The sequence below is a fragment of the Bubalus kerabau genome, chromosome 18, assembly GCF_029407905.1.
Source record: "Bubalus kerabau isolate K-KA32 ecotype Philippines breed swamp buffalo chromosome 18, PCC_UOA_SB_1v2, whole genome shotgun sequence".
NCBI classification, from domain to species: Eukaryota; Metazoa; Chordata; class Mammalia; order Artiodactyla; family Bovidae; genus Bubalus; species Bubalus kerabau.
This window is the reverse complement of record NC_073641.1, coordinates 73294863-73310246: the sequence shown is the minus strand read 5'-3', so window position 1 is coordinate 73310246 and position 15384 is coordinate 73294863. Positions and strand designations below refer to the sequence as shown.

At 67.7% G+C, this 15384-nt stretch overlaps 1 protein-coding gene across 3 annotated transcripts in view; it reads right to left on the bottom strand.

Annotated features, from left to right (window-relative positions):
• SLC12A7 (solute carrier family 12 member 7) overlaps nt 1-14827 on the bottom strand; it is a 36869-nt gene extending 22042 nt beyond the window's left edge. For all 3 annotated transcript variants that reach the window (XM_055554753.1, XM_055554754.1, XM_055554755.1), the window contains exons 1-3: nt 14624-14827; nt 1628-1722; nt 1190-1312 (exon numbers count right to left, since the gene is read on the bottom strand). In XM_055554753.1, coding sequence (XP_055410728.1) covers nt 1190-1312; nt 1628-1722; nt 14624-14747 — 342 coding nt within the window. In that variant the 5' untranslated portion in view covers nt 14748-14827. The remainder of the gene's footprint in view (nt 1-1189; nt 1313-1627; nt 1723-14623) is intronic.
• Between the last annotated feature and the right edge of the window lie 557 nt (nt 14828-15384).

Genomic DNA, 15384 nt, shown 5'->3' with positions numbered 1-15384 from the left:
GATGGCCGGGGAGGTGGGTCAGATGCCGGGCGGGCTCAGCTGGGACGGCCCCACAGCCTAGACCCCGAGTGTCGGCGTGTGACAATCAAAGTGGTTATGGGGGGAATCTGGGGGGACTGGGGGTTCACGGCCTGGCAGCAAACGAAAGGGTGATGCAAGGCTAGCCCCCAGCCCAGCCAGGGCCAGCAGCTGAGGAGAGCCCGGTCCTGAAAGGCCACTCAGGGCCCCCAGCACTGCAAAAGAGGCCGCTTTGAAGGCTCAACCCGAGTGGTCCCCAGGCCCAGGACATGAGAGGCGCCTGGACCCTGGAGAAGGCATCTTCGGGGGATGGATGCCCCAGCTCAGTGCCCCTCAGTTGGAGGGACCCACGCTCAGTCTTCGGTGGGGTGGCTGGGGCGTCTGGCAAACCCGCCCACCCGGCCACACATCATGCAGAGGGTCCCAGGCAGCCTGCAGCACCTGCTCCCAGCCCCCGGGGGACGGAGGCCGGGGCCACCTGCCCGGGACACGAGTCCACGATCTCCCCTGTGCACACAGGGCCTCCGCGGGGACCCGCAGGCAGCTCGGCTCATCTTGGGAGAGAGTCCCAGAGACAATGCTCAGAAATAAGGCCCCTGGGAAGGTGGGAGCGGGATAGGGCCCATGACGACCCAGGGAGTGGGGGGCCCAGGGTGGGGGGCACTTTGGCCTGGGGGCCTGAGGGCTGGGGGTGGTAGTTGCAAGGTGGGGGGCACCTTGGCCTGGGGTCCCAGGGGGCGGTCGCAGGTAGGGGGTCACCTTGGCCTGGGAGCCAGGTGGGGGACGCGGGGGGCGGGGGCCCGGGGTTTGGGAGCACCTTGGTCTGGGGGCCTGGGGCCCGGGGTGGGGCTCACCTTGGCCTGGGGGCCTGGGGCCCAGGGGGAGGGGGCACCTTGGGCTGGGGGCCAGGGTGGGGGTTGGTTGCGAGCCGGGGGGCCCAAGGGCCTGGGGCCCAGGGTGGGGGGCACCTTGGCCTGGGGGCCGGGGCAGGGGGCAGTCGCAGGCCAGGGGGCCCAGGGGAGGGGGCACCTTGGTCTGGGGGCCTTGGGCCTGGGGTGGGGCTCACCTTGGCCTGGGGGCCTGGGGCCCAGGGGGAGGGGGCACCTTGGGCTGGGTGGGGGTGGTTGCGAGCCGGGGGGCCCAAGGGCCTGGGGCCCGGGGTGAGGCTCACCTTGGCCTGGCGCCGCCGGCTGTCCTCTGCTTCCTCATGCTCCACCACGCCCTGGCTGAGGTTGGTGTAGTTGGCCAGCTTGTTGAGCAGTGAGGACACCATGGGGTTACTGTCCATCTCCTCCTGTTTTGGGGCCGAGACATAGAGTCAGTTACCCATCCCCACCCCAGAGATATCACCCAACTGACCAGATCAACCACCTGGGGGGTGTCCCCGTTCCGTGTGCCCAGAGGCCAACATATCCAAAATGGGCAGGGGGCTGTGGACACAGCCCAGGGGTCAGGGGTTCGAGGTCAGAGCTCCCAAGTGGCCCGGGTCCAGCCCCTCCGAGGGGCTCCCTGAGGCCTCAGCTGGGACCCTCCGTTCACCGTGAGGCCGGGAGTGGGCCTCTCTTACGGTTCCTCCTGCCACCTGCTTAGAGGGGGAAGTGAGGTTCACCTCAAACAGCGCCATGTTCTTCCCTTCGTAGACGCTCTCTGTGTCCGCCTCCCCATGGCTGATGAATGGGCTGCTCTCCCTGGGGTGTCCGTCTCCTGCGGGGCGGGGCGCGGTCAGACGGGGCGGGGCTCAGTGAGATGGGGCGGGGCCAGGTCAGACGGGGCGGGGCTCGGTCAGACAGGGAGGGGCCAGGTCAGATGGGGCGGGGCTCAGTGAGATGGGGCGGGGCCAGGTCAGACAGGGAGGGGCCAGGCCAGACGGGGCGGGGCTGGGTCAGACATGGCGAGGGTGAGGTCAGACGGGGCGGGGCTCAGTGAGATGGGGCGGGAGTCCCGGGGAGGGGTGGGGGTGGGGGCGGGACAAGAGAAGCGGCCCCTCTCGACCTGGCCCTCATGCCCTCGGTGACCCGTCCAGGCGAAGGCGCCAGGCAGAGACAAGGCTGAGGGCAGCACTGGGTCCAAGAGCCTGGGGTCCGGCTCCAGCATCACAGGCCCCTCAGGACAAGTATCTCATCACCAGCGGCTCCCGCCAGCCTGGCCTTGAGCGTCAGTGGGGACCGGCCTTTGTAAGGAGGCTCTGCCCTGACAGCGCCTCTGACCCCCGGGCCTGGGGACCCCGCCCGCTGGGAGCCCCGCCCTGTGAGGGGCCCGGAGCCCACACGGAGCACCCGCAGGCAGGTGGCCCACCGCGGCCCTGCCGTCCCTGTAGCTGTTCCTGTCGGGAAGGCCTGGGCCACCAACCCCAGCGCGAGTGTATGGAGACCTCTGGCATCAGCCGTCCACAGAGCAATAATGGGTCAGCCCGACCCTCAGACACAGCGTGACCGTGTGCTCCAGTGCAACGTAAGCAGAAAAACCAGGTGGGCACCGCTCTAAGCACAGCCCTGGCTCAAGGTCAACGCCGCTCTGGGTGCCGCCCAGGACGCAGGTGAGCTAGGGGAGCGGCTGGGGCCTCCTGCACGTCAGCGCCACCCATGGGCCTTCTGCGACAGACCTGGCCCTACTGAAAGAACTGAGCGAGGACACGGGGAAAAGGCACCCAAAGCAGGCTTCTCTCAGGCCCCGGGCCAGCCCCAAGCATGGCCATGGCAGAGAATCACCCACTCACCAGGCCCTGTTGGGGGGTGGGGGGTGACTCATGGGTGACCCCCAAGTCCCGAGAAAAAGCCCAGCCCAGACGCACAGGGCGAGCGTGTTCCATCCATCCATGTCTCCACACCTCGCCACAAGACAAACAGTAGCTGCTGGGGCCCAGGGGTTGCCCCCTGCCGAGCCCCCCAAAATCCAGAGGCCCCACTCAGCTCCACGCCCCAACTCCCAGGCCTCCCAGCCCCCTCCCAGAAGCTTCCCAGGGCTCAGCCCATGAAAGCACTCAGCGGGCAGAGCCCTGGCCCCTGCTGGATGGACCCGCACTGCCCGCTGCCTAGCCCCGGGGACCACCGTGGGCGCACAGGCCCACGGGGCCCAGAGATGGGGGTCAGTGCTTGCAGGGGGGAATTGCCAGCAGACGCTAGGAGCACACTTGAGAGCTGGAGGCAGGGACAGGGCTGTCCACGGCCCCGCCAGCTGCCCACACGGCAGGGGTGGTGTCCGGACGAGCCGACCACCCAGCAAACCAAGGTCAGGTGAACGTGAGGGTCACGGGCTGACGACACCCAGGAGAGGGCGCGCCTGCTGGGGCTCCTGAGCCCCAACATGAGCTGAAAGCCAAGTGGGGACCACCCTCCTCAGGAGAGAAGCCACGGGGGACACAGGCTGGCTCCAGAAGGCTCCGGAAGGTTCCGGAAGGGGGGAGAAAGAAGACGGAGATGGGGCGTCAGGGTGCAGAGCATAGCCGGCACTTTCCACGAAAGATGTTGTTGGGCTGATGGCGAAACCCAAGACCTGCACTCACTGCAGGTCTCGGTGCTGGTGACTGGGCCGCAGGGCTCGCGGGAGGAAACGCGCCTGTTCCGGGAGACGCAGATGGCACAACACCGGCCGCCTGCTCTCGGCAGATGGGGCAGCGCGCGAGGAGGGGCACTGGGGAGCACGGGACGGGAGGGCCAGCGCCAGGGGAACACACTATCCTGCGCTCGAGTGTGTTCTCTGAAGCCGAGGTTCTGGCGTGAGGTCAAAACAAAGCCCACAACACACCTCTGTGGACCCCATTTCCTCCCCCAGGGTGTCTTCCCGACTTAAGGGTCGGACCTGTGTGTCTTACGTCTCCCGCACTGGCAGGCTCTCTGCCACTCGCACCACCTGGGAAGCCCTTTAAGAAACACAGCTGCCTTCAACTGCCCTCACCTGGGCGAGAATCCGTGCCCGAGCACCCCTCCCTGCTCAGTGGGCGTCTGGGCAGCGCCAGCCCCTCCCTGTCTCCTTCCCGCCGGTCACTCAGCGTCCTTTCCCGTCCCCACGACCGTGCTTTTCTGGTAATAACAATCCTTTTTCTGGTAACGAGAGGCCGGCATTTCCGACTGGGGCTCTGGCGTAAACGGAAGTTGCAGAGAGTTGTCTGCGGACGGGACGCTGGAGGACACGCAGGCCGGCCCAGCCCCGGGCGCCGGCTCCAGCCGCACCGGCTGCCCCCGGAGGGGTGTCGGGTTCCCCGTCTGCCCGACCTTGCACAAAGTCACGGCCCCCGCCTGGGTCTTGTATTTCTCATCCGGGAGAAGTGGCTGGCGTGGGCAGGGCCTCCGCTCTGCTCAGCACAAAAGCCCTGGGGCGCCCACCCCAGCCCCCACCTTGGAAGCACAGCCTGTGGTCGGGGGGGCCTCTGGCGGGTCGGCCTGAACGCCCTTGGGCACAGGGTGGCTGGGCACCTGCAGTGGGGTTAGCCCCAGGCACGGCTGGGAAAGCAAGCGGCGACCTCGATCGGGAGCTGGGACAGCCCACCCGTCCCCCAGACCGAGGGGCTCTGAGACCAGAGGCCGGAAGGGAACAGAAGGGGCCGGGGCACGGGACAGGCCACCACTAGGTGTACGGACCCGGGTCAGGCGGATGAGGTAGCTACACAGGACGACGTGGAGACTGGGAGACGGCGCCGCGAACACCCCCCTAGGCCAGGACGGGCTGCATGCTGCAGGCAGGGCCTGCACGCTGGAAGCCCGGCGCCCAGGGGGCCTCTGCCTTCCCACCTGCGGCTTCTGAGCACGGTGTAGACATCACGTGCAATGAGCACAGAGGACACGGGGCACACACAAAACGCGCCACAGACACAGCAGCACACCCCTCAAGCGTCTCCATAAACCCCGGGCCTGGAGGCCGCCCCCAGCACACCACAAGCCTCGGTTCCCACGGGGGACCACCATCTTCACAGCTCATCCTTCAACCAAGACTCGCCTGCCTCCCCTCCTGGAGACATGGGCGGGGAGTCAGCCCTCGAGGCTTCCCCGGGGCTCGGGCCCAGCACCACGGAGACGCACACGTGGGGACAAGCGCCTTCCCAAGCAAGGGGCGGCCACGGGTGGGGGGCCTGGACCGGGCCGGGGGCAGCCTTCTCCTCCTCAACCTGCTCCAGCCGAGACTCCTGACTAAAGATCAAAGAGTGCTTCCTGGCTCCCCTGGTGGCCCAGGGGTGAGGAGCCACCTGCCAAGCAGGAGACACGGGTTCCAGCCCTGGGCTGGGGGGGACCCCACGTGCCCTGGAGCAGCCAAGCGCGTGGCCCTGGAGCCTGTGGTCCGCAGCAAGAGGAGCCGCCACAATGAGAAGCCACTGTTCGCTGCAACAGAGAAGGCCCAGGCAGCAACAAAGACCCAGCACGGCCAAAATAAAAAACACAGAACACCCACGCACAGAGATCAGGGTTGTAATTAAAGGAAAAATCCAATGTTTCCACCTGAGGGGTCACCTGTGTTTCCACAAAACGGAAACACCCGTCACCCTTAATCACTCTCACTTCTGGACAGCGTCCACTTTCATCTCTCAAGGGAGCAGCAGGGTACAACTCCTGTGTGCACAAAGGAGTCCCTGGCACGAAGACCTCCAGAGCCTGAGCCCTCCGTTCACATGGGGGCTCTGAAGGGCGGGGGTCCTCCTGGGGCCCGGACCCCGCTCCGGGCTTGCAGCCCCGTGCTCACTCTGCTTGTTCATGATGACAGGGACCCAGGACCAGCCCAAGCAGAGGGAATCCCAGGGGCCCTGAAGCATCCATCCTCCTGGGGCGGGGCCCCCGGTGCCCCCGAGGGCCCAGCAGCCTTCAGGCTATGTGACAAGGGCACCCCTGATGCAGATCAGGTGTCTGGGGCCAGGCCGGCTGGGAGGGCAGGCCCCACCCTGCCGTCCCCAGGCCGGGGCGCTCAGGACAGGCAGCCCCACGGGTTAACCTGCTCTAACGGGCAGGCCAGGCTCACGTCAGACGTCTAATCACAGAATGGCCTGGAGACTGTGGGGTGGACCCCCACCGCCCCCAGCAGAGCTGGCCCCTCCGTCTGTCCGTTCCCCCTCACCTGCACAGCCTGCCTCAGTTCACAGGCGGGGCCCCCTCAGAAGCCCCCAGCGTGCCACCGCTGGGGCTCACCCTGCATGCTGACCCACCCCGCGGCCTCCACCCTTTCCACTTGCCCTGCATCTGGTTTCCCCTCAGCAGTTTTGATGCCCCACTGATGGCTCCATGAGATGCAAACTGAATCCCGAATCAGTAAACGTGAGTGGGGACCAGGGACACGTGGAACGCAGGGCTCCGGACCCGGGGCGGGAAGTCTGCACGGCACTCTGGCTCCTGCTCCCTGGAGGAGACTGGGCGTCCCTGTCATGAACACAGCAGGGCCTTCCGCGGGGCGTGGGGGGTGGCCGGGACCAGGCTGGGGCAGAGCCTCGGTCAGAGCCCTGCCCGCCGAGGCCCCGAGGGCAGCAGCTCCTCCGCCTCCGTGTTTGGGGTTCAGCACGAGTCTCGGGAAAGGCCCCAAGGCTCAGGGCCAGAGGCGCTCCTGAGGGTCAGCTGGCCCACGACAGCCCCCTCCTGCCACCAAGCATGGGCGGCCTGCACAGGGGGCACCCGGCCCTCCCGGGGGCGCAGGGCACCTCCAGGACAGCAGCCCCACCTGCCAACCTTGTGCTGAGCCCGACCGGCTACTCCCTGGGCTCCCCGTACGGCCACGGCCCCCACGGCGGGCTCTCCTCCACGTCACCCAGGCTGGAACCAGGGGTTTTAGGTCTCTCGACACCGAGTTAATGAGCGCCCCCTGCCCTCCACGCTCTGGGGCCAGGAGTGACGCTGGATCTGAAATCCAGGGCCTGGCCGCCAGTGCACGCCCCGAGGGCCAAGGGCTGAGAAGGAGCGCCCTGCGATCAGGCCGGAGAAACGGAACCATTCGAGCCCGGGGGCTCCGCTGCTCTCACAGCAAGTCTGGGGCTGAAACAGTAACTCGTCCTGCAGCAAAGACAGAGGAAACGCTGAGAGGAAAGCAGAGGCCAAGAGCCACCCACAGCCCTCCAGCCGACACCGCCTCCGGCACAGGAATCTCCCCCAGCGTCTGCTCCTGGAGGGCCGGCCAGCCTTCCCACCTGGGGCTCCGGTGGGAGATGGACGCTCCAGCCCACAGCTAGGAGCCACGAGGGGGGCGGCAGGTGGATGGGCTCCAAGCCCCGCAGACCCTCTGCGGGGGGGACAAGCCCCGAGCCCCCAGAGCCTCCTCCGGGGGATGGGCCCCAAACCCCAGAGCCTCCGCGGGGTGGACGGGCCCGGAGCACCAGAGCCTCCGCGGGTCTCCCTGACCCTCACTCTTGGCCTGCGAGGCCCCCGTGCCATCTCAGGGAGGACCAGATGCCGAGACGCCATTTGCCAGGGGCCTGGCCGGGTGACCCCCAGGTTGGCAAATTCTGTCTCTGTCCTGTGCACCCAGCCCTTCTGCCCCACCCCGAGCTGACCCCACCACCAACACAGCCCCCCTGCCAGAGCTACAGGCAGCATCGTCCCACCCTGGGCCACGGTGCAGGGCGGGAAGCGGGCCTGGCACCCTGCCCCCACCTGGGAGCGCCCTCGACAGGCGTGTGCCTGGCATCTGGCTGGCCGCCCGGAGCCAGTGCCTGGCGGGCAGGGGAGCTCGGCGTGGAGAGGCGGGCAGGGCCAGCTCATGGCACCTCCAAAGAGCCCTCGTGAAAGGACACTCATTCCCGAGGGCATCCCGCCACCAGCACCCTGGCACGACCAGGAATGAGCCAAAACACACAGCAGGCAGCAGGGCCACGGGGCAAGGCCCACCGGCCCAGCTGTGTCCCGCTCACCGCCCTCTAACCCGCCACCGCCGCCTCCCACACTGTCCCACAGAGCCCAGGGACAAAGGTGCTCCTCAAAACACGAAGGACGGGGTGGACTCAGAGAAAGACTCAGGAAGGCTCCGGGGCGGGAGGACCGAGGCCACGGCCACCCCAACAGTCGGGCCGCAGACACCCCCTGCTGAGACGGGGCGGCTCTGGGCGTCTTGGCTACCGAGAGGCGCCAACACAGAGGAGCAGCCAGACACCCGGGGTATGCACAGACGCATGGTCAGCACACGCGTGTGGGACGGGGCACAGCTGGGCCCTCCAGAACAGAGTGTGTTCCAGGGACTTTCCTCCCATCTGGACACGACCCTGCGCCGGGTGGTGAGGGCCGCCGGTGGACTCAGGGAGCATGGCTCCCCGCCACCCCTCCATCACGTGGGTGCCACGCCCTCTCCGGCCACTCCTTTCTCGGGGACCCGCGGCTGTGATCCCAGCCTAGGTGGGGCACAGGGCCAGCCCAGCCAGGGCCCAAGGCGGGAGTTGGGCACCCTAGCGGCCTCCCGAGGCGGCTCCCGTTACCAGCTCAGGCTCCATCTGGCTGTGGTCAAGACCCCACTCAGAGAGAGGAGGAAACCCAAGAGCCACCTGGGGCTCCTGTCCTCTGATGCTGGCCCCACACAATCCCTCCCCAGGGGCCGTCCCATCCCGCGAGCCTCCTGAGGACGGGGCCTGACCCAAGGGCCACCTCTGGGACAGGCCGGCTCCAGAGCAGGAGAGCAGGCAGGGTGAGAAGCCTCAGCAAGATGCGGGGTCTCTGAGGGGCCTCCTGACCCCCAGGGGACAGCCCACTCCGGGGAACACCTTAGAGACGGTACCCTGGGGGACAGCCGTATGCTAACCGCGTGCAGATCCCAGACAGGCCTGGCTGCAGAGCAGCCGCAGGCAGGGCAGAAGCGGGCAGCCTGGCTGCAAGGGGCAACCACAGGCCCGCAGGCCCGTCTGGCTCCCCTCCCAGCACACGGCCCAAGGACAACCTAAGCCCAGGAAACTCGCGCAGGGTCACAGGTCCCACCCCGGCCATGTGAAGCTCAGAAACGGAGCTTACATCCCCCCAGCTCTGTCCTCAATAGAAAGCACCCCAAAAAGAGGAAACGAACGCGCAGCGGGGCCCCGCCTCTGGGCCCAAGCAGGGACGCAGGCAGCTGGCCCGCGCAGACGCCTGAGGCCCCGGGCAAGACCCCGCACTGACAGCTCCCACCCACCTTCCGGGGGCTGCAGACCCCACCCCCACCAGCCACAAGGGCACCTGGACGGGGCACTCACTGGGGCTCCTTGCAGCGGGCTCCGGGCCCAGCACAGCGCGGGCCGCCGTGGATGGGGGAGCGGCCATGGATGGGGGAGCCAGGGCGTCTCATTCCTGGGCTGGTCCCACTGCAGCACAGCTTATCTGCACAGACCAGGCCTGGCTCTCGGGGGGGCGCCCGCTTTCTCATGAAAGAAACGTGTTAACCCTTCATGCTCTGCTCTCTCTGCAGACAGCGCTGCCCCAGGCCCCCCGAGCAGGCAGCCCACGGTGGCCGCCCGCCGCAGCCCGCAAGGCCCCAGGCCCAGCTGCCATGCCTGGGCGCCGTCCACTCCCGCCAGGCCCCAGACCTGGCCTGGCCTCCGTCTCATGGGCCCCAGGCTGGGGGGTCTTCCCCCTCGAGCAGAAGGCAGTGGCTGCAGAGACCCCAGCCCATGCTCACCGCCAGACAGAGCCTCTGCCCTGAAGCCTCCCGCACGTGCGGCTGGGGATGGAGACCCTGGGGACGGCCGGCGGCACACGTCCACCCCCAGCCTGTGCCTCCGATTCCCAGCCTGAGCCTGACCACGGGCCCGGGAAAGATAGCCCCGCACGAGGCCGCAATCCCCCCGCGCAGCAGTGCAGGCCGACCCAAGGGTCACCCGGCCAGGCACCAGGACCTGCCAGGGTCGGCTCGCGACTATGGCCGCTGGGCAGAGCCCCATCCCCACGAACAGGTTCTCCGGGAGGCAAGATGTGGAGGGCAGCCCCTCACCCACCGTGTCCGGCCTGGCGGACACCTCTGGCCGCCCCAGGCGCTGCTGCGCAGCCTGCGGCGCCCTGAGCTGCAGCGGATCCAGACCTGGGGCCACGGCCCTGACGGGCCCACAGCTCATCACCGTCCCCGCCCGGCCTCCAGCGGCGCAGTGAGTCTCCCCCATTCCCTGCTCCTCCAGGCAGCGCTTACCAGCCCACCGCCTGCCTCCACGCAGGGGATGTGGTGTGCTCAGCTGCGCCAGACTCTTTGTGACCCTGTGGACCATAGCCTGCCAGGCTCCTCTGTCCATGGCATTCTCCAGCCAGGAATACTGGCATGGGTTGCCATTTTCTCCTTCAGGGGATCTTCCCGACTCAGGAATCGAACCTGAGCGTCTTGTGTCTCCTGCATTGCAGGCTGGTCCTTTACCACTGAACTCCCTGGTGGCTCAGACAGTAAAGAATCTGCCTCCAATGCAGGAGACCTGGGTTCAGTCCCTACGTCGGGAAGATCCCCTGGAGGAGGGCATGGCAACCAACTCCAGGATTCTTGCCTGGAGAATTCTGTGGACAAAGGAGCCTGGCGGGCTGCAGTCCCTGGGATCACAGAGTCGGACACGACATAGCAACTTCTCTTCCTTTCCTATCTTTCCCTTACCACTAGCGCCACCTGGGAAAACAGCAGACATTTAGAGTCAATTACTTGAGTCCCCTCCAGTCCCAAGGTGAGAAGGGGACCCCGCTCTCCAACAGGTCTCGGGGCGCCACCAAGCAGCAGGCCCCCGGGGTTGGAGCAGCAGTGGGTCCCTTCAGCCCAGCCCACTGCCCCACCCAGGTGAGGGGCAGAGGGGTGGCGAGCCCGGCCTGGGCACAGAGGCCCCTCCACACACATGCCCCGCTGGCCTCCAGGGCCCCTTCTTCCCTGATGGAGCCCATGGAGCACACAGGCGCCCCTCTGCCCAGGGCTGCCAGGGACCTACACACAGGGCAGTGCTCCAACCAGCGCCCCAGACACGCACAGACACACACAGACACACACAGACACGCACAGACACGCACAAGACACATACACACAGACATGCACAGACACAGACACATTCACACACACACGCAGACACACACAGACACAGACAGACACGCACAGACACACACAGACACAGATATGCACAGACACAGACACACACAAGACACACAGACACACACAGACACGCACAGACACACACAGACATAGACAGACACAGACAGACACACACACACAGAGACACACACAGACACAGACACACACAGACACAGACATGCACAAGACACACAGACACACACAGACACAGACACACACACACACAGAGACACAGACATGCACAAGACACACAAACATGACACGCACAGACACAAACAGGCACGCACAGACATGCAAAGACACACACAGACACACACAAGACCCACACAGACACGCACAGACACAGACACGCACAAGACACACACACAGAGACACAGACACACACAGACACGCACAGACACAGACACGCACACACGCAGGTCTGCAGGGCTCGGCAGGGAAACTCAGAACGCTTCTCCCGGTTTCCAAGAAAAGGACCCGTGGCCTGGAGGTGGCCTCAGAACCTCGACAGGCACGGGGAGGCCAGGATGCAGGCCGCCCGCCCCGTGAGCATCCAGGCCTGGGCTGTCCTGCGCCTTTAAAGATGGAATCTGGCCCTCCCACCCCCTCCATCCAGCATCACAGACTCCCTGAGTGAGGTCCAGAGCCCAGACCGCCCACAGAGATTCCCACGGCGGGGGTGCCGGACACGGCCCGGGTCAGCCCTTCCTGCTCAGCGTCCGCAGCCCTTCCTTCCTGGAGCCCGGCGACGGGGCAAGGCCACACGCCTGACCCGCGGGACAGGACCCACAGGCTCATCTCAGGCCCCTGCGGCTGAGCTCACGTCCTTCACCTAGTCAGCCCGTGGGAGCAGCCCCTGGAGGGCTACGGCCACACGGGGAAACGGGCAGCACAGAGCCTGCTCCCCAGACCCCTCAGTCCCAGCAGGACCCAAGATGATGCCCCCAGGGCTTCCAGGGTCGGCAGCTCGGGCTGTCTTCGCAGAAGTCAAGGAAGCCCCCAGGTGACCCTCAGGGCTTGAGCCACAGAGCAAGAAACCACAGGAAAGGCATCCAAAGAGGAAGAGCCAGGAAGGAAAGGGAAGTGAGAGCGGAGCTGGGGGAGGGGAGAGTCTGGGGGGAGACGGGCAGGACCCCCTCTGTGGGGGCTGGTGGGGTCCGGCGAATATGCGGGGGGCGCACACAACACCTCCCAAACATTGGACGCCCCCCCCGCCCTCAGGCCTCCCCCCAGCTCTAAAGCCCAGGCCTGCCAACCCGACTCAGCCAAGGTCACGGCAGCAGCAGCACAAGGTCAAGACTCGGGTGTCGGTCACCACACCCCAGTGAGGCCCGGGCCTCGGACGGCCAGGAAGCGGGCCCTGGCTTCACACGCTGACCGCAGGGCCCCACGCAGGCCTGGCCCGGAGTGCAGGGCAGCGAGGGGAGCGCAGGAAGCAAAGGCAGCCTGGGCCGGCCTCCACGTGTCACGGGCTCACGCGCCAGGCCCGCGGGCTCGGGTGGGCAGACTCGGGCTGGTCCCACGGCCGCGTCAGCCAAGTAGGCGCAGAAGTGAGCCCGGCCCCTCCGGGGGCAATCCTCCCCCAGCCCTCAATTTCCAGCCTGCTCCAGCTCGGGAAGGCCTCCCTGAGCTTGTCTCACCAGCACCGTCAGGAGGCTCAGCTGGAAAGCCAGGCGCCTCCTCAGGGGTTCAAGGGCCAGTCACAGAGTCGGGAAGGATCTTCAGCGACCCTGTGATGAGTAGGCACGGCCCTAGGCTGGGCCAAGGGGGCAAGGAGCCCGCACACGGGTCTGCGAGGGGCTCCACCAGCAGTTCCCTGCTGCAGGGTGGGCCCCTCAACAGCAGAACGTGAGCTGCTTCCCGGCCGCCCCATCACACTGGCCATGCCTTGGCCATCACAAGGCCTCTCTGGGCACCACTGTGGGCTGACGGCTTCGAGCAGTCTCCGAAAGGCAACAGCATGCCTGCCTGCAGAGCCACAGGGGCTCTGCCCAGCGAACCAAGGCCCCTGCTGCCGTTCCTCCAAGGCAACGCGAGTGAAGGACAGAGAAGCCCCGGGCTCAGTCCTGTGCCAGCTCGTTCAAGGCCAGGGTCAGCTCAGACCCTGGAGGGCTTGTCGACAGGCACGCGAGATGCCCACACGTGGTGTTTGCTGGGGCCCCTGCCTCTGAACACGCAAGCAAACGTGATTCTGGACAAGCCCAAGGCAGAGGCTGAAGTGGGCTTGGCAGAGAAAGTAGGAGCCTCAGACCGAGGGTGGGCAGGGGGCTCACGGGCCCCTGCAGCCACGCCCAGGTCTGCAGACAGCCACTGAGTCCCGCCTGAGAAGGGGCCAGCGGGTGGGGGGGCACCCTCCTGGGGGGCGGCAAGGGTCCCCTGAGGACCCGATGGCTCCTGGGGGCCAGGGAGGTGCAGCTCACCTGGGAAGGCCGCTGGCCCCCTAGCCGGAGCCGCAGTTGGGGAGGCTGGGCTCAGGGACTCTACCTGCAAGTCCCGCCTGCAGGCCGCTGGAGCCCTGCCCAGTCCCATACCCCTGCGCAGAGGAAAGCAGGCAGACCCTGAGGGAGGGGGCAGGACCCTGCGGAGCCGCCCTCATTGGCCGGGATGGTGCACAGCCCCAGGAGGTACCCGGCCTCTTTTCCTGGAGGCAGCTCAAAGGACCTGTCGCCTGCCCTGGCGTCACCGTCTTCCCTGCCTGGTCACAGGATGCTACTGCTCCCCGATGGTGCAGTAACCCCAACTTCGACAGGGTGCTGAGCCCAGAGATGAGGCGGCGCCCTCGGGTGATCCACCCACCAGCTGTAGGGAAGTCGGGGCCTGGAGCCCCAGTGATGGAGAAGCAGGCTGGGGATCCCCACCCACAGAGAAAGTGAAAGTGCCAGAGACCTCCGGGCTCCAGAAACACAGGGGCAGGAGGACCCGGGTCTGAGCAGCTCTGTGGGGGGCGATGGCGGTCTTTCCCCGCCCAGCAGGGACCTGCTGTCCTTCCAGCGCAGGACCCCACAGGGCAGTGGGCCGGTCCTCCCGGCAGCTTATCTGCCTGGCGGCCCTTTGCCCCAGAGCGAGCGGAGCGCAGTGGAGCAGAGGCGGCCGGGAAGGAAGCAAGCAGGCACTCCGCCCCCCTCGGCCTCTCCGGGGGTGGAGGTCACACCAGGTCACCTGGGGGGCCTGGGGACGCTCTCGAAGAGACCCTCCTCCGTCTCCACAGCTACCTAGGGCATCTCGCACCTCCTCACGACCCCTCCCCAAGTTGGGGGAAAAGGTGCTTTCTGCGTCCCGGGCCGGGGCGGCGTAGGGGAGGGACATGGGGGCGCGGCATACGCGAGCCCACGGTCCCTGAAGCCTTCGCCCTGCGCCCCCACTACGAAGCTCGGGGAGGGGGCCGCGGCAGGCAGGAGACGGGGCGGCGAGAGGAGAACCGCAGGGGCAGGCAAAGTGGTGGAACTAGCGAGGAGTGAGAGGAACCGGCGGGGCCCGGGAGCGGGGCGGAGAGCAGCCCCACGGCCCTTCTCGGCGCGCCGTCCGCCTCCCCGCCCCGCGGCCGCCCCTCCTCCCGAGACGCCCTCCCCTCCGGCCCCGGCCTCCCCCACCCGCCCGCCGACCCGCGCAGCCGGGCCTCCGCCTTTGTCCCGCGGGCAGGTGCGGCCGCGCTCACCCAGGCTCGGGCAGTCGGGCTCGCCGCCCTCGGGCGGGCCTGGCGCCTCGTTCGGCTCCGCCGCCTCCTCCTGGGCGCCGTCCGCCCGCGCCTCCACGGGCACCACGGTGAAGTTGGTGGGCATGGCGAGCCCGGAGATCCGGCCACTCTACGCTCCCCGCTCGGCTCCGCGCGCCCGGGCGCGGCTCCGCCCGCTCCAGCCGACGCGGCCGGACCAGGGCGCAGGGGCGGGGTCCGCGCGGCCCGCCCCCAGCCCGCCCCCCCCACGTGACCGCACCTGCCGGCCCGCCGGCCCCGGCGAAGTTGTGTGCCCGGAGCCACGCCGGGCGCCCTCCACCCAGAACCCTCCCCCGGCCCGCGCGCGGGGGCCGCCGCCGCCTCCGGACCCCCGGCCCGCCCCGCCCCGCCCCAGGGGCTGACTTTCGGTTCCGGAGCTGCCCGCTTTGCCAATGTCCGGCGCAGGCCTCTGCCCGCTCAGCGCCCTCGCTGCCAGCCCGCTGCCCGAAGCTGGACCCCTTCCGGCCTCACTGCCCCCTCACCCGAGAGGGCGTCTCCCCTCCCCGCTGCCTGACTCACCCAGACCTCGGTTTAGGGAAGCACTTCCCCGCGAGCAGAGGGCTCAGTCTGCAAGGGACACAAGCAGGACACAGGTCGCCAGGCGCTCTGCCAAGGGGCACCTGCCCACCGGGGCCCCAGGCCCATCCCTGCCGGCTCAGGGAGCCCGCCCTGCCGGACCCTGGCGGTGTGGTCTGGGGAGGCCC